Source organism: Gossypium hirsutum, chromosome A07 (assembly GCF_007990345.1).
Source record: "Gossypium hirsutum isolate 1008001.06 chromosome A07, Gossypium_hirsutum_v2.1, whole genome shotgun sequence".
Classification (NCBI taxonomy): Eukaryota; Viridiplantae; Streptophyta; class Magnoliopsida; order Malvales; family Malvaceae; genus Gossypium; species Gossypium hirsutum.
In genome coordinates this window covers 34,936,399-34,954,201 of record NC_053430.1, presented here as the reverse complement: position 1 = coordinate 34,954,201, position 17,803 = coordinate 34,936,399, and the positions used below count along the sequence as shown (strand labels likewise).

Sequence of the window (17,803 nt, the reverse complement as noted above, 5' to 3'; positions counted from 1 at the left end):
CCAGTAAGTTAGGGCACTACCTTTCTCGAAGTTTCCAAACATCAAGCATTGCCTTTTAATTTTTTTTAAAAAAAACCTTGGAATATTATTTTTAAATGACGTTTTAGGATGACATATTAATGCATCATGAAGCATAGATGTACAAAATATTCTAACATTTCCATACAAACATAAATAATATCATTATGACAAAAATAAATAACATGAACATACGTTTAATGAAAAAATCATACTAGGGTAAATATAAGATAATAAACAAATAAAAACATGAGTAAACTAAAATAAAAACATAATACATGCAAAAATTATACAACAATATATATCATAAAATAGCACATAAAAGAAATAATTAAACATAGCATATAAAAAAATGAAACTATGCACAAATAAGATAAATGACATATACAAAAAATTGAATAAATAGAACATTTACAAATTATAAAAATATAATGCAATAGTTCAAAATACATGAAATGATAATATAATATATATATGCATAGAAAATATATATTTGAAAATAAACTATATAAAAAGGTTAAATATTATAATATATAAAATGCATAATCAAATGTATAAAAGATAGGAATAAATATACATATTTGTAAAATGAAGAAATTAAAATAAAAAAAGGTTGAAAAACTAAGATAGACGAAGAATAAAATAAGAACAAACCACAGAGAGTAAGAACGCAAGAGGGAGAGAAATTTGAGTGAATGCTTTCAAGAATTCTTATTGCTTCCCAAAACCCAAGTGATTTACAATGAAGGGAGAGGCCTCTATTTATAGTTGAGCCTCCCCAAATCCAACGGTACAGATCAATTACATCAACGGTTAAGATTAAAGGATATCTACAAATTAAATCTCCAAGATTACAAGATCATATCTTCAAGATTGCATATCATATATAAGATTGCATATCATATCTAAGATTGTATCATATCTAAGATTGCATATCATATCTAAGATTGTATATCCTTAAGGATTATATTTCCATATGAGTCAAGCTTATAGATGGACCTTAAATCTTTTCAAGTAATGGGCCATTTCGATTGGGCCAAATTATATGTTTGTAATTTTGTACTGGACTTGGAATTTGTTTTATTTTTATTTTTTGGGGGTTTATAATTTTAAATACTGAAATGGGCCGGGCAAAAATGGGCTATTACACATATTATTTTTGTTTTTATATTATCATATCAATTATTCTCCATGCATTATTGTAATTGGATTATTTTTTAGGTTAGTTATACTTAACGTGTTCATTTTGATAGCCGATTAAAATATATATATTACCTTCGTTCATTCATCGTTGTATTTTATACATATATATATTATCCCATGCTTTTATTTTTTCTTTTGGTTTACGAAATATTGCTTTATAATTTTCAACCCTTTTTTCAAAAACTAAGTATTCCGTTTTATTTGAAGTCGAATTAATGCGTTTTAAGCTAGTTTTATAATTACTCATTCAAAAAATTTTTAAAACGAAGGCAATGTTCGATGTTTGGCAATTCGGGGAATTTGCCCTATCGTGCTGGGTTGCAATTTTCTGTTTGTTCAAAATAATTGAATATTCCTTTAGAATTTCACTCATGTCTTTCAAAATCTTTTAAAACGAAGGTAATGTTCGATGTTTGGAAATTTGGGGAATCGTGCCCTATCGTGCTGGGTTGCAATTTCCCGTTTGTTTAAAATAATCGAATATCCCTTTAGAATTTCACTCATGTTCTCTAAATTCTAAAATAAGGCAATGTTCAATGTCTAGAAATTCGAGGAATCGTGCCCTACTGTGCTGGGTTTCAATTTTTTCGTTGGACTAAATGATTGGCATCCTTTTGTAATTTTCAACATATAAACTTTTGGGAGTCAAAATTTATCGTGTTTTCGAGGGTATAAAGGATCGTGTCCTATCATGCTGGATGTGATGCTGTATTCCTCTGAAACAAGAGAATTTTGATGACCAACTTGGGCTATTCAAATGTTTATAAAAGGAACCACATTTCAAAAACATTTTTAAATCTCAGACATAAGGACAGTATTTAATCAATTTTGTACCAGTTTTGGGCGTAATGAGGGTGCTAATTCTTCCTCATACATAATCGACTCCCAAACCCATTTTCTTATATTTATGTAGGCCAAAATCGATTTTAATAAAACAACATGTTTTATTAGGTGATCCAATCACACCAAAACAAAAAAGATTGGTGGCGGCTCTATTTTCGTTTTTTTAAAGTCGATCCCCGTTTTTTCAAAACCTTAAAAGGTGGTTTCGACAGCTTGGTGACTCCATTGGGGACGTAAGAGAGTCTATACATAAAATTGATTATTTTTTGTCTTTTTATCGAAGTATCGAAAATATGTTTTATCATTATTGCATTTGTTTGTATGATTATTATGGTTCGGGCTTTTAGAATAATACTGCATTTCATTGCATGACCGTTGTGGTCACACCTTCTAAGTGGGTGTAAGAAACTATGCTTTCGTGAGGTTTTCACCTCCGCATGGGCTAGTGGATTGCTTTCGGGGTACATCCGTACCTATGATTTCGTGAGATTTTCATCTCCGCATGGTCATAGGGAAATGCATCCCCCTGAATCGAACTCGATCCATATGAGCCTATAATGGGTTAGGATTGAGGAATCTGCTGGTTCAGGTACCTTATCTCTAGAACCGAACCACATATAGCGAACCTTAAGAGCTATCCTTGGGTGGAGCTGCATCAAGCATTAGTGTTTGCCCATACATGTGTTATAATTATATTTTCTGTGCTTGCTTTTTATCACTATTATTTGACACTAACTTGTGTTTTGTTTTGATTGTGTTTTGCATGACATTGCATACTAAAGGAGGTGTTGATTCGTATTCGATTACTAAGTTAGAAAGTTTGACATGGAGAATAAATTTCTTAATAAAGTTGAGGATAATGCAGCCGTCCGCGCATGGTCAGAGAAGTTACAATCGGAGAAAGGGGATAGCTTGGCAGAAGGATATACATCAGAGTTACAGGAATTCACTCGCGTCAATGTAGCACAGAATGAGTTACAAGAGTCGAGAGATATATGGGCTCATTGGGATGAAGGGACCAAACAGTTGTTCTATCAAAGCTATGGTGATATATCCTACTTGCTAGATATTAGGGTAGACAAGCATCTGTTCCGAGTTATGGTGCAATTTTGGAATTCTGCTTACAAGTGTTTCACTTTTGGGAAAGTGGATGTAGTACCTACCGTGGAGGAATATACTACTCTGCTTAGGTGTCTGAAAGTTCAAGTTAGAAGAGCTTATGCCAAGGTCTTTAATGGTCAGACTTTCGCGAAGAAATTGATGACCATTTCAGGGATGAGCAAGCCTTGGGTCACTGCTCGGATTCAACAAAAGGGAGATAGTAAATGTATCCCTTGGGAGAATTTGAGAGAGTTGGTTTTAACACATCTGGATGAAAGAAAGAGGGTCGATATCTTCACTTTAAGCATCTATGGATTGGTAATTTTTCCTAAGGCTTTAAGGTACGTGGATGAGGCGGTCACTGACTTATTCGATCGTCTCGAGAAGGGAATCACACCTGTACCTGCAATATTGGCTAAGACGTTCAGATCCTTGAGCATGTGCCAGAAGACAGGCGAGGGGCAGTTTATCGGGTGTGCATAGCTGTTGATGGTGTGGTTTCATGGGAACTTTTTGAAGGTGGACAAGGTTTCTTATCGGGTCTTTTCTGAAGGTTATTCCCCGTTAAAAGAGGAGGCAGCCATACAAAGGAGAGAGGATATCTCGAAGGAGAAGTGGATGGAAATTCTTCAAAACCTCAAGGAGGGGGATATAGAGTGGAGAGCATTTCGGATGGTCCCCAATGAGATCCTATATCGATGTGGGAACTTTGACTGGGTGCCGTTGTTAGGAATCTAGGGAGCTACTGGGTATACTTCATTGCTTGCATTAAGGCAATATAAATCGAGGTAGTTTGTACCCGCGACTTATGGGCTTACTTAGTGTGAATTCTCCTTTAAAGGTGACCATTATAAGAAGAAGGTTTGGGAACTTTCGGACACTTGGAAGCAAACTCGTTGGATGAAAAGGTTGGTTATCGGTACTATGGTGACACCCGAATGCAACGGATGGTTTAGGAAGAGGGTCAATGATAATGTTCCTAGGCCAAGCTTGGAAGATGCTCGACCTATGGTGGAACAATTACAAATCGCCTTGTCAGAGTTGGAAATTATAAAGCAAGACTTCGAGAAGAATAGTTCTGAGTTTGGGAAAAAGATTGAACAATTGGAGGAAGAAATGATGCATCTGAAATTAGACGTTGATGTTCAGAGGTCAGAAGCTAAGAAGTGGAGAAAAGGAAAAGTAAGGCCGAAGAAGAACTAGACAGTTTGAAGACAGATTATAAGAAGTTACACCTGTCTATGAGGACTGCGAGGTTAGGAAAAACTTCCGAACAATGGCGCCATGAAATTCGAGAGGAAAAGACCAAATTCGACCGATGAGAAAGGAAATTCCGAGAGGCTCAGGCACGAAATGAGGATTTAGAGAAGATTCTGTCAGAAAACAGAAATGAACGAGGTGAATTAAGGGCTAGAGTGGCAGAACTCGAAAAGTCTCTTCATCAATACCGAAGCCGTAATACCATAATGGAGTTGAGGGCAAGCTTGAGTAAGGTGGAAGAAATAAAGGGAAAAGTAGAAGAATTAAAAGCGTCACTACAAAACCATGAGATGCGGATTTAGTTTTTCGAGGCAAGTAAGGAGCGTTGGAAGGATCAACTTTATCATGCACAAGACCAAGTCAGAAACAGGGATTACATTATGGGGGAAGTTATAACCGAGATTTGGGAGGTAGCCGATTACTTGTAAGCTTTAGCGGTACAAGCAGACATGCTGAGCGTGAAGTACGAGTTGGAGTCAGATCGAGGGCAGGAACTAGCCTCGTTGCTTAGGAAAATTAAGACTTTGAGCATTAGAATGAAGTTGTATTTGTAACTTAGCTTTATGTAAAGAATTTTATTTTCTAGTAAAGTTTTCTAAAGGGAATTGAATCAAAATTGATGCATCCTTTGCATTTTTGCATTACATCACATCATTATGCATTAAAGGTCATAAAAAGTTTCTAATTAATTAAAAATCATTTCAGTAATCTGGAAACCAATGAAAACTAACCAACTACGCACCCCTAAGGTACAAGGAAAAAGTCAATGGATAAAATACTTGAGAAATTGGAGCAAATGCAAAAGGACATGCAGGAACAGATGCAGTCACAGATGCAAGAATAGCTAGCCAAGATTCAGCGAGAGATGAAAGAGCAAATGATGGAATCCCAAAGAGAGATGATGAGTCAGTTGTCCCAATTGCTGATGGGAAGAGTGGATAAAGGAAAGGGTCCCGGATAATGTTGGGGAAAATAATGAAAACCCTCAATATCCTCTTGGCTTCACTCCGACACATGTACTGATGCAACCTGAAATTAATCTACAGAGACCATCTGTTACGATTAGGCCTCAGCAGATTCAGGCTGGAACTTTGATACCGATGAATTTCCAAACTGTCTCAAGCTCTAACCCTGTTAATAACCCGAATTATCCGTTTGTTCCCGATTTGGATGAAGTTGCAGAAGAAGAAAAGACAAGGATGGAATCACAGAAGCAATTAAAGGAACGTTGTAATTGGCTGGAGGAAAAATTCAGAGCTATGGAAAGCGCAGATAGTCATCAAGGGATGGATGCTAATGACCTGAGTTTGGTCCCAGACTTGGTCCTTCCCCCCAAATTCAAAATGCCTGAATTTGAGATGTACAATGGAACGAGCTGTCCTGAAGCTCATATCACTATGTTTTGCAGGCGAATGACGAGATACGTCAACAATGACCAGCTATTAATTCACTGTTTTTAGGACAGTCTGGTTGGGGTGGCATCTAAATGGTATAACCAATTGAGCCGTGCTAAGATTAACTCATGAAAAGACCTAGCTCAAGCCTTTAAGAAACAATATAGTCATGTGACAGACATGACTCCTTACAGGATCACTCTCCAAAATATGGAGAAGAAACCAAATGAAAGTTTCAGACAGTATGCGCAAAGATGGAGAGAAGTTGCCATACTAGTTTAACTGCCGCTTTTAGAAAAAGAAACCACGATGCTCTTTATCAACACTTTGAAGGTCCCTTTTATCACTCATATGTTAGGGAGTTCCACCAAAAGCTTCTCAGACATAGTGATGATGGGTGAAATGATTGAAAACACTGTGAGGAGAGGTAAAATAGAAGTCGGGGAAAGTACCAAAAGATCGGCCCCGAGGAAAAAAGATAATGAAGCGAACAACACGAGCACATTCAGTAAGGGTCAGTTCAAGTCACTAACTATAAACCAACCAAAGACAGTGGCCACCAATCAACATAGCACTGTGAGACAAGAATCCAACGCGAGGGTAAACACAGAAAGGCCATAGTTCACGCCTATACCCATGACGTATAAGGAGCTATACCAAAACATATTCAACGCTCATGTAGTGTCCCCTTTCTACCTGAAGCCACTGCAACCCCTGTTTCCCAAATGGTATGACACAAACGCCCAATACGAATACCATGCAGGAATCACCGGGCATTCGATCGAAAATTGTACCACGTTCAAGAAGCTAGTTGAAAGATTCATTAAAATGGGGATTGTGAGGTTTGATGACCCAGCCGTACTCAATGTAGTAGGAAACCCGCTCCCCAATCATACCGACCAAGGAGTAAACGAGATAAGTGAAGGCGGAAGCAAGGAGATCAAATACGGATTGCAGAGGTTAGGACCCCATTGAGACGGGTATAGAAAGAGATGGTCAAGAGAGGATTAATCATGTTAGATGCGAGAGAAGAATCTGAAGAAGAGAGGAACTACTGCGAGTTCCAAAACGAGGTGGGGCATGAAATTCAAGAGTGTACGGAGTTCAGGGCCCTCGTGCAAGACATGATGAATAATAGAGAAATGGAGTTTTATGAAGAAACCAAAAACCCCGAAGAGGGAGATATATGTGTATTGGAGGGAGAACTGACGGCGCAGAACCAAACAGTTAACTACCCTGTGGTTATCATATCACGACCCAAAAATAATGAAGTAGGAGTGAAAATGCCACCGAGAGTCATAATCCAAAGACCTACAGTCTTCCCCTATAAAGACAGCAAGAGGGTCCCATGGAATTATGACTATAACGTGATGATTCCGGGAAAAGAGAACTTGGCTGATGTTTCAAAAGAGGACCAAGATATGGGCTCCTCTATGCGTAGCGGAAGGCACTACGATTCAGCAAATGAGAAAGCAGAACCCTCAAAAGGAAAAGCCATAGTGGTCGAACAGAAGAAGGAAAAAGCGGCCAAATTTGAACTCCTTGTTAATAAGCAGGTCAACGAAGAGGAGGCTAAAGAGTTTTTAAAATTTTTAAAGCACAGTGAGTACAGTGTGGTGGAACAGTTATGTAAACAACTAGCTTGTATCTCAATGCTGGCCTTACTCCTAAGTTCGGAAGTCCATTGCAGCTATTTGATGAAAGTCTTGAATGAAACATATGTTGCCAATGATATCTCCGTTAACAAGCTAGACCGCTTGGTTAGCAATATAAGTGCCGATAACTTTATCTTCTTCAATGACGATGAAATACCACCTGGTGGCAGGGGGTTGACTAAAGCTTTACTTATCACCACGCGTTGTAAGGGATATACACTACCAGGAGTACTAATTGACAACGGGTCGGCCTTGAACGTCCTACCATTGACTACACTGAACAGATTACCTGTAGACGGCTCTCACATGAAAGAGTGCCAGAATATAGTGAAGGCATTTGATGGTACGGAGAGAAGAGTGATGGGCAAAATTGCGATACCTCTTCTGATCAGGCCAAACACATATGAGGTGGATTTCCTCATGATGGATATCAAGCCTTCATACAACTGCTTATTGGGGAGGCCCTGGATACATTCAGCTGGGGCAGTGCCTCATCATTGCATCAAAAGTTGAAGTTAGCATCAGAGGGGCGGTTGATAACGATAAATGCTGAAAAGGATATCATTGCAGCTGTAAACAGTGATGCACCCTATTTGGAGACGGACGACAAAGCAATCGAATGCCCATTTCGATCTTTAGAATTTGTTAATGCAACATTCATTACTGAGGGGAGAAGGATTTTGACAGTGAAATTATCCAAAACTACAAGGATGAGTCTACAGTTGATGGTTGGAAAAGGAGCTCTACCGGAAAGAGGACTCGAGAGACATCTCCAAGGAAGGGTTGAAACGCCAGTACTGAAGGACAAGAGAGACCGCTTCGGCTTAGGATTTAAGCCGGATGCGAGACAAAGGAAAAAGGAATTGGAAAAGAAACAAGAAAGAAGGAGAGCACGACTAAAGGGGGAGGGAATCAAATGGGAGCCAATGATATTCCCCCATATATCGAAAAATTTTGTGTCCGGAGGAAGCATTCATCCCGAGAGAGGCATGCCAAGAAAGGAAGCCATAGAAGAAAAGTTGGAAAGCTTGGAAATCAACGCCACATACGAAGAAGGGGTTGGAGGAGAAAATTTGACGGGCATTTGCCCCTACATACCTGGAAGTGTTCTAGATAACTGGACTATGGAAGAGATTCCTGTAATATTTAGAGCTGACTCAGAGTAATGTCCAAAACACACTTATTGCTCTAGGCCTAGGAGTAATAAGAATCTTTTGTAAAATAGGCTTATGTTCAAGAACGTTATTTCAATAAAATGAACAGTTATTATCATTTTGAGCATATATTCTTTCATTCTTTCCATTTCATTCATAATCATATTATACAAATAATTAATTTTGGATTCTTTTTTCCTTCGAACATTCTTCTAAACATTCTTTCGTTCTTCATTCATAATCATACCATGCAGATAAGTATTCTTAAATTCTTTAGGTTCTTTGTATCTTCTTTCATCCTCATTACAGGTTCCCAGATATCAATGATATGAGTGACACTGCTAGTGGTTTAGAGTCTCCTTTTGAGTAAGATATGTGTATGGAAGATTCTCAGGATTTTGAAGATGACCAAAGCTGTAACCTATCTCCTGATTTGTTGAGGATGGTAGAACAAGATGAGAAATAATTCCTTCCTCACAAAAAATCAGTAGAAATTGTAAGATTAGGAGAGGGACAAGAGGTGAAGATCGGAACTTGTATCACCATGGAGATGAAGCGAAACCTTATCGAATTACTTCAAGAATTCAAAGATGTCTTGCATGGTCATACCAAGATATGCCCGGGTTGAACACTGATATTGTGGTGCATCGACTCCCTATAAAAGAAGAATGTAAGCCAGTTCAGCAAAAACTCCGAAGAATGAGGCCCGATGTCTTGTTAAAAATAAAAGAAGAGGTTCGAAAGCAGTTTGACACTGGATTTTTAAAGGTGGTAAAATACTCAGAATGGGTAGCCAATATTGTCCTCGTCCTTAAGAAAGATGGAAAAGTAAAAATGTGTGTAGACTACAGAGATTTGAATAAAGCCAGCCCGAAAGATAATTTCCCACTACCTCATATTGACACTCTGGTGGACAACACGGTAGGACACTCATTGTTTTCCTTCATGGACGGTTTCTCCGGATATAACCAGATCAAGATGCACCCTGAAGACATGGAGAAGACCATATTTGTAACCATATGGGGCACAATCTGCTACAAGGTGATGCCGTTTGGACTGAAAAATACAGGGGCAACATATTAAAGGGCCATGGTAACCCTTTTTCACGACATGATGCACAAAGAAATCGAAGTTTATGTTGATGATATGATTACAAAGTCTTGAACAGAGAAGGAGCACGTATAAGTCCTGAGGAAGTTGTTCTTAAGGTTGAGGAAGTTTCAGCTAAAACTCAATCCAGCCAAATGTACCTTCGGAGCCAAGTCCGGAAAGCTTCTCGGATTCGTGGTTAGTGAGAAAGGGATTGAGATCGATCCAGACAAAGTCAAAGTCATACAAGAGCTATCCCCGCCGCATACCCAGAAAGAGGTTCGAGGCTTCCTAGGAAGATTAAATTACATCGCTTGGTTCATTTCAAAACTAACCGAGAAATGTGACCCTGTTTTCCGCCTCCTTAAGAAACACAACCCAGGTGTATGGGATGAGGAATGCCAAAGGGCTTTCGACAAGGTCAAACGGTACTTATCCAACGCTCCAGTGCTGATGCCACTTAACTCCGATAAGCCATTGATACTGTAGTTGGCAGTATTTGAGAATTCCATGGGATGCGTACTTGGTTAGCATGATGAGTTAGGAAGGAAAGAAAAAGCTATTTACTATCTTAGTAAAAAGTACTGAATGTGAGACGAGATATCCGTCGATAGAAAAGTTGTGTTGTTCCCTGGTTTGGACAACCCGAAGGTTGAGGCAGTATATGTTGTATCACACTACTTGGCTCATCTCAAAACTGGACACTTTGAAGTACATGATGGAGTCAACAGCTTTGAATGGAAGGATGGCCCAATGGCAAATTCTGCTATCCGAATTCGACATAGTCTATGTGAACCAGAAAGCAGTAAAAGGGAGTGCAATAGCAGATTTTTTAGCCAGTAGAGCTTTTGAAGATTACGAGCCCTTAAACTTCAATTTCCTGACTGAAGACCTGATGTGTGTTGTGACCATTGAAGAAGGTGCTTTGGAAGAACTTCCTTGGAAACTATACTTCGATGGGGCGTCAAATGCTGCGGGTAATGGAATCAGGGCAGTTTTGGTATCTCCAAACGGAGATCATATCCATTTACTAGTAAATTGTATTTTGATTGTATGAATAACATGGCAGAATACAAAGCGTACATCATGGGAATCCGTGCAGCCCTAGAACGCAAGATTAAAGTGCTAGAGGTGTATGGAGATTCTGCGTTAGTGATTTATCAACTCAAGGGAGAATGGGAGACCAGAGATCCCAAGTTGATCAATTATCAGAAACTGGTCCTTGAATTGGTTAAAAAGTTCGATGGCATTACCTTTCGCTACCTTCTACGGGATGAAAGTCAGATGGTCGATGCTTTGGCCACCTTAGCTTCCATGATCAAGGTGAACAAAAAAGAAGATGTCAAACCCATCCGGATGAGCATTTATGAAACTTCAGCTTACTGTTACAATATTGAAGAAGACAAAGAAAAAGATGATCACCTTTGGTATCACGATATATTGCAATACATAAGGAATCGTGAGTACCCGGACTAGGCAAGTGAGAATGATAAAAGGACGTTGAGTAGATTGGCCATTGACTATGTCTTAGATGGGGAGATCCTATACAAAAGAAAAAAGGATCAAGTGCTATTAAGGTGCATAGACATTGTAGAGGCTAAGAAAATCCTGGAAGAAGTCCATGAGGGCGTCTGTGGGACACACGCTAATGGCTTTACGATGGCCAGGCAAATTATGAGATTCGGTATTATTGGTCCACTATGGAAGGAGATTGTGTCAATTACGCCAAGAAATGTCATAAATGCCAAATCTATGGAGACAAAATTCATGTGCCTCATTCGCCGCTGCATGTCATGACTTCCCCATGGCCTTTCTCTATATGGGGAATGGATGTGATTGGACCAATATCGCCGAAAACTTCCAATGGGCATCGGTTCATCTTTGTGGTTATCGACTACTTCACCAAATGGGTAGAAGCCGCTTCATATGCCAATGTTACAAAGTCGGCAGTGAGCAAATTCCTGAAAAAAGAGATCATATATCGATATGGAATGCCGGAGAGGATCATATCTGACAATGGACTAAATTTGAACAATGTAAGATAGCGGAAGTCTGCAGTCAATTTAAGATCAGACACCACAACTCGTCACCGTACCGCCTGAAAATTAATGGCGCAGTGGAAGTAGCCAACAAAAACATTAAGAAGATCGTGGGGAACATGACTGAGGCCTACAAAGGTTGGCATGAAAAGTTACCATTTGCCCTCTTTGCTTATCGAACATCAATCAGAACCTCAACTGGGGCAACACCTTACTCTTTAGTCTATGAAATAGAAGCGGTTTTGCCAATCAAAGTTGAGATTCCATCCCTTTGAGTGTTGTCGAAGCTAAAGTTAGATGAAGTAGAGTGGATCCAGTCTTGATACGATCAATTGAACTTGATTGAAGAAAAGAGGCTAAGAGCTATCTGTCATGGTCAGATGTACCGAAAATGAATGATGCGGGCTTATGAAAAAAAGGTTCACCGAAGAGAGTTTCATGAGGGAGATCTGGTTTTGAAAAAGATCCTTCCTATACAGAAGGATTTTAGAGGAAAATGGATGCCAAATTAAGAGGGGCCTTACGTGGTGAAGAAAGCTTTCTCCGGAGGAGCGTTAATTCTAGCTGAAATGGATGGTAAAAACTTGCCCAATCCCGTGAATTCAGATTCCATCAAAAATTATTTTACCTAAAGAGGGAGAGGCCAAGGTGAAAACCCGCAAAAGGCGCTTTGAAACCCAAAAAAAATGGAGAGGCCAAGGTGAAAACCGCAAAGGGCACTTTGAGACCAAAGGGGTTTTTAAGTTGAAACCCTAAAAATGGGCAGCTCAAATTATGAAGATGGGGTATGTGGTAATCTTGTCCTCCCAAATTAACAAGAGGGAAGAACAGTACGTCTTGGAGCATCAACAAAATATGCGGGATCTCCTAAACACATATTTAGCTCGAAATGGCCTTTGAGAAGTTAGAATAGTGAAGCTCGTGCTGCGATATCTGGGGCACCTTTTTCTTATCTTATATTGTACTTTAGCAGATTTGCTATCCTGTTTAATCTATTAACTTTGAGTTTTGCTCAATAAAATTCCATCTTGTCCATTATGATAGTCTCTTTCGAGCATTTTTGTTAAAATCATAATTTTTTTTGGACTTATAATATTCATACAAAAGAAGTTATGCATATTACTCTGGAAGGTCTCTGAATAGTACAAGGACCTGAAACAGGGCCACTAGTCAGGACTAACCAGATTCAAAAGTTGGAAATATTGGAAAATAATAGTCCAATTTGTGACTTTCTTCAAATTTTCTGTCAAAGATACCGGCTAAACAAGAAGACACAATAGCACATCAATGATAGAACCCTGATGAACTATGAGCAATGCTACCTTAAGCATTTAAAAAGGAATCACTCTCATGACATTTCTACATTCATAATCATTCATCTAGTTAGGAGCATTTGACTCATTTTGATTATGGCATCCTAATTATTTGGCATAAGCATAGATACAAGAAACCAATTCTACAAATCATGTCCTTAGAAGATGGAGTAGCAACATTGGTGAATTCACAGATCTTGTCTTCCTGAAGTTGCAGTGGAACAGATCAAGGACAGCAAGCCTTAACCTCCTTAGTAGTAGGGTAACAGGCCGAAGATTATAGATCTTGTCTCCCTAAAGTTGCAGTGGAACAGATCAAAGAAGCAAGCCTTAACCCCCTAAGTAGTAGGGTAACAAACTGAAGATTGCAGATCTTGTCTCCCTAAAATGACAGTGGAGCAAATCGAAGATAGTGAGCCTTAACCCCTTAAGTAGTAGGGTAACAGGCTAAAAATTATAGATATTGTCTCCTTAAGCAGTAGTGGAGCAAATCGAAGACGGTGAGCCTTAACCCTCTAAACAGTAGGGTAACAGGCTAAAAATTGTGAGTCTTATCTCCCTAAAGTTGCAGTGGAGCAAACTAAAGTTAGCAGATCTTATCTCCCTGAAGTTGCAGTAGAGCAGATCGAAGCTACAGTCCTTATCTCTCTGAAGTTGCAGTAGAGCAAGATAAAAATACACAAACTGTATCTCCCTGAGGTTGCAGAGGAGCAGTTGCGGTAGAGCAGATTAAAAGCTATAAGGCTAGTCTCTCTAGAGTTACAGCGAAACAGATTGGAGCAACAATTCCTATATCCCTGAAGTTGCAGAGGATCGAAACAAAGCTACCTCGGAGAAGAAAAACACCAAAGAAGTCATGATTCTGCGAGACCATGCAAAATTGGCTCTTTTTGAAGTCTTTGCTCTATTCTCGTTACAAGACAATGAGCAAAAAGGGGCAGCTGTAATGGGCCATTTTTGCCCGGGCCCGAAGAAGAACCAAAATACAAAATATAAATACAAAAAAACTAAATAATATAAAGTCCAATTACCAGTCCTTTACATATCAGACCCAATAGCCTAGTTACAAGCCCATTTACAAAACAGCCCAAAGTTACAAGGCCCAAATGGCCCAAAAGACTTTAGAAACAGAAACCCTAGGGTTTCTTTCCCTTGCGCCGCAGCCTTCAGCCACCGTGCAGCCCCAACGCCACTCGTGCCTCCCCGTCAACAGGCCGTATGCCACCCTCACGCCTAGTGCCAGCACACGCTCCATACCTGCGAAAGAAAACAAGAAAACAGCAGCAGAGCAGTAGCCAATAAGAGAACAAAAATTGTTGTATTTTTTTTATTATTCGGCTATAAAGCCTTTTATTTTCGATTCTAAAGCCCTTCTTTTTTTTACGAACACAGAGGATAGAAAAAAAAGTAATAGAAAAAAAAAGCAATCAAGAATAGCAAAAAAAGTGATTTCAGATTAAAATTTCTCGGATTTCTTCTTCTTCTTTGCTCAATTTCTTTCTTTCTGGATCTTTCTTCTTTTTCTTCGCATTTGAATGTATAAAAAAGGGGAAATGAAATTTTACCTTGTAAATACGCCATGAAACTTCTTCTTCTTCGTCGAAATCAAAATATAGAAGGGGTCTAAAGGTTGAAAAACAACTCTGAGGCCTGGACGGGCTAGTCTCCGTTCATGGTGGCGGATCAGCTCTTAGAGGAGTGTTAAGGGTCGGCTTAACGATTGAAAAGGAAATGGCTAGGGTTACTTTAAGGTTGCGGCTGAATGAAGGCACGGTTTAGCCTTTTTATGGTAACAGAAATGGCGCCGTTTAAACCAATTTTTATGGTTTAAAAACGACATCGTTTGGACAAGGCCCGACCCAATCCGATTCCTAACCCTCAGGACCCGCGTGTCTTTGCGGTGAAGGGTTATTTGCATGTTTGGTCCCTTCCTTTCGTGCTGGTGTTTGATTAGGCCTAATCCCGATTTCTTTGTTCTCTTAAATTCTTCTTGTAATTTGCGCGTGTTTGCACTTTGGTCCGTGCTTCAGCGCTGCGTTTTGGGGTCTGGATTATTTCCAGATTTGGTCCCTGCGCATTCGCACATGTTGCACGCTGGTCTCCTTTTATTTTAACAGTTCATTTCATTTGTCCCTTCCATTTCAATTTTATTTTATTTGAGTTTCCCCCTTTTTATTTTATTTATTTTATGGTTCATTATCATTTTTTTAAGATACATTCAACATTTTTTATCCTTGTTTACTTGTTTTTTTTACATTCTAAGTTATTTTAATGACTCTCTTTTGTTTTTTTTAAAATCACTAATGTAATGTTTTTTATATACATTATTATACATATATATATATACTTTATAATAAAGTTAATTTCACTTTATGCATATTATTAATCTTATATTATTTTATACATATAATTTGTTTTAAATTTATTCTTATATTATATTACATAATCCTACATGATATATCTTTTAAATTATTATTATATGTATATATATTTATTGATGTCTATGTTTAATCTATATACATTACTAAATCCATGTACTTTATACCTATAGTTTTCTTTATATATAAAAGTATGTTTTTAACTCTATTATGTATAGTTTATAATGAAGTTAATTTAATCTTTAATGCATTATTAAGTTTATGTTCTTTTTGCAAATAACTATTTCTAAATCTATTTATACATAAATATGTTTTTATAAACCTACTGCATGCATTTCTTAAAATTATATTTTACAATTTATTTTTGTTATTCTTGAATATCCTATACATTATTTAAATTTTCATGTATATATTTCAATAAACATTTTTTTCCCTTTTGTATATTTCTTGATTTTAAAAATATTCATTCTATAATACGTTTTCTAATAATTGCATGCATATATTTAGTTTGTCTTTACAAATGGTTTCTAATTGATCGATTCGTCAATGCATATATCACGTTCATCATTATTTTAAATTTGTCTTATACCATAGTCTTTTTTAATTATTATTTTGTTTCGGATATTTTGTATTGATTGTAATGTATTAGGCTATGTATGTTATTGTGGCATATTATTTTCGTTTCTATATTATCATATCAATTATTCTCCATGCATTATTGTAATTGGATTATTTTTTAGGTTAGTTATACTTAACGTGTTCATTTTGATAGCCGATTAAAATATATATATTACCTTCATTCATACATCATTTTATTTTATGCATACATATATTATCCCATACTTTTATTTTTTCTTTTGGTTTACGAAATGTTGCTTTATAATTTTCAACCCTTTTTTCAAAAACTAAGTATTCCATTTTATTTCAAGTCAAATTAATGCGTTTTAAGCTAGTTTTATAATTATTCATTCAAAAACTCTTTAAAACGAAGGCAATGTTCGATGTTTGGCAATTTGGAGAATCATGCCCTATCGTGCTGGGTTGCAATTTTTCGTTTGTTCAAAATAATCGAATTTTCTTTTGGAATTTCACTCATGTGTTTCAAAATCTTTTAAAACAAAGGTAATGTTCGAAGTTTGGCAATTTGGGGAATCATGCCCTATCGTGCTGGGTTGCAATTTCCCGTTTGTTCAAAATAATCGAATATCCCTTTAGAATTTCACTCATGTTCTCTAAATTCTAAAATAAGGCAATGTTCAATGTCTAGAAATTCGAGGAATCGTGCCCTACTGTGCTGGGTTTCGGTTTTTTCGTTGGACTAAATAATTGGCATCCTTTTGTGATTTTAAACATAAAAACTTTTGGGAGTCGAAATTTACCATGTTTTCGAGGGTATAAAGGATCGTGTCCTATCGTGCTGGATGTGATGCTATATTCCTCTAAAACAAGAGAATTTTGACGACCAACTTGGGCTATTCAAATGTTTATAAAAGGAACCACATTTCAAAAAAAATTTTAAATCTCAGACATAAGGACAGTATTTAATCAATTTGGTACCAGTTTTGGGCGTAATGAGGGTGCTAATCCTTCCTCATACGTAACTGGCTCCCGAACCCGTTTTCTTATATTTATGTAGGCCAAAATCGATTTTAATAAAACAACATGTTTTATTAGGTGACCCAATCACACCTAAACAAAAAAAGATTGGTGGCGGCTCCATTTCCGTTTTTTTAAAGTCGATCCCCGTTTTTTCAAAACCTTGAAAGGTGGTTTCGACAGTACTTATTCATATTTATTATACAATTCAAAGTGTACGATTTAATCCCTTTTAAGTAAATTCATTAATATTAGAATTAATTTAAACTAATAAAAATTAAATATAATCAAACATATAATAAAATTTGTATAGTAAGTTCCATATGAACTTACCAAGTAAAATCAGCGATAATTAAAGTATTAGGGACTAATCCACAATTTTTCCTTTTTCCTCGATTATCTATCATTGATTCAAATCTTGATCTATATGGTAATTTATTTCAATTTATCAGTTTAAAATGTCTTATAACAGTTTATTTCATGCATATAACTGTCCAAAGTCATTTTTTAATAATTTCCTAAATTTTTACATTTTATCCAATTTAGTCCCTAAAATCGAAACAATTATATCTTTCACATTTAAGTATTATTTTTTAATCCGATTTCAATCACATACTTCTACAGACTTTTAGTATCTATAATTATAGAAATTTCATGCTAATTTTGAATTATTTTCATTATAGTTCCTATACACAAAACTAGCATTCTAACTTTACAATTTAGTCTATTTTTTTATTTCTAAGCTTATAAACCAACATAT

At 37.1% G+C, this 17,803-nt stretch overlaps 2 protein-coding genes across 2 annotated transcripts; both read left to right on the top strand.

Annotated features, from left to right (window-relative positions):
* Positions 1–6,811: 6,811 nt before the first annotated feature.
* Positions 6,812–8,640, top strand: LOC107955808 (uncharacterized). The gene is made up of 2 exons (XM_016891606.1): positions 6,812–7,817; positions 7,910–8,640. The coding sequence occupies exons 1-2, from the start codon at positions 6,812–6,814 to the stop codon at positions 8,638–8,640; spliced, it is 1,737 nt and encodes a 578-aa protein (XP_016747095.1).
* A 1,972-nt stretch (positions 8,641–10,612) lies between these two features.
* Positions 10,613–11,193, top strand: LOC121203708 (uncharacterized). Its single transcript, XM_041074148.1, has 2 exons — positions 10,613–10,717; positions 10,888–11,193. Exons 1-2 carry the CDS (start codon positions 10,613–10,615, stop codon positions 11,191–11,193), a joined length of 411 nt encoding a protein of 136 aa, XP_040930082.1.
* Positions 11,194–17,803: the final 6,610 nt, after the last annotated feature.

Coding starts and splice junctions, on each gene's coding strand:
- LOC107955808 (XM_016891606.1), top strand. CDS start 6,812: ATGGTCAAGAGAGGATTAATCATGTTAGATGCGAGAGAAGAATCTGAA. Junction 7,818..7,909: donor TATAGTGAAGGCATTTGATG/GTACGGAGAGAA, acceptor ATGGATATCAAG/CCTTCATACAACTGCTTATT.
- LOC121203708 (XM_041074148.1), top strand. CDS start 10,613: ATGTGTGTTGTGACCATTGAAGAAGGTGCTTTGGAAGAACTTCCTTGG. Junction 10,718..10,887: donor ATGGAATCAGGGCAGTTTTG/GTATCTCCAAAC, acceptor TATCAACTCAAG/GGAGAATGGGAGACCAGAGA.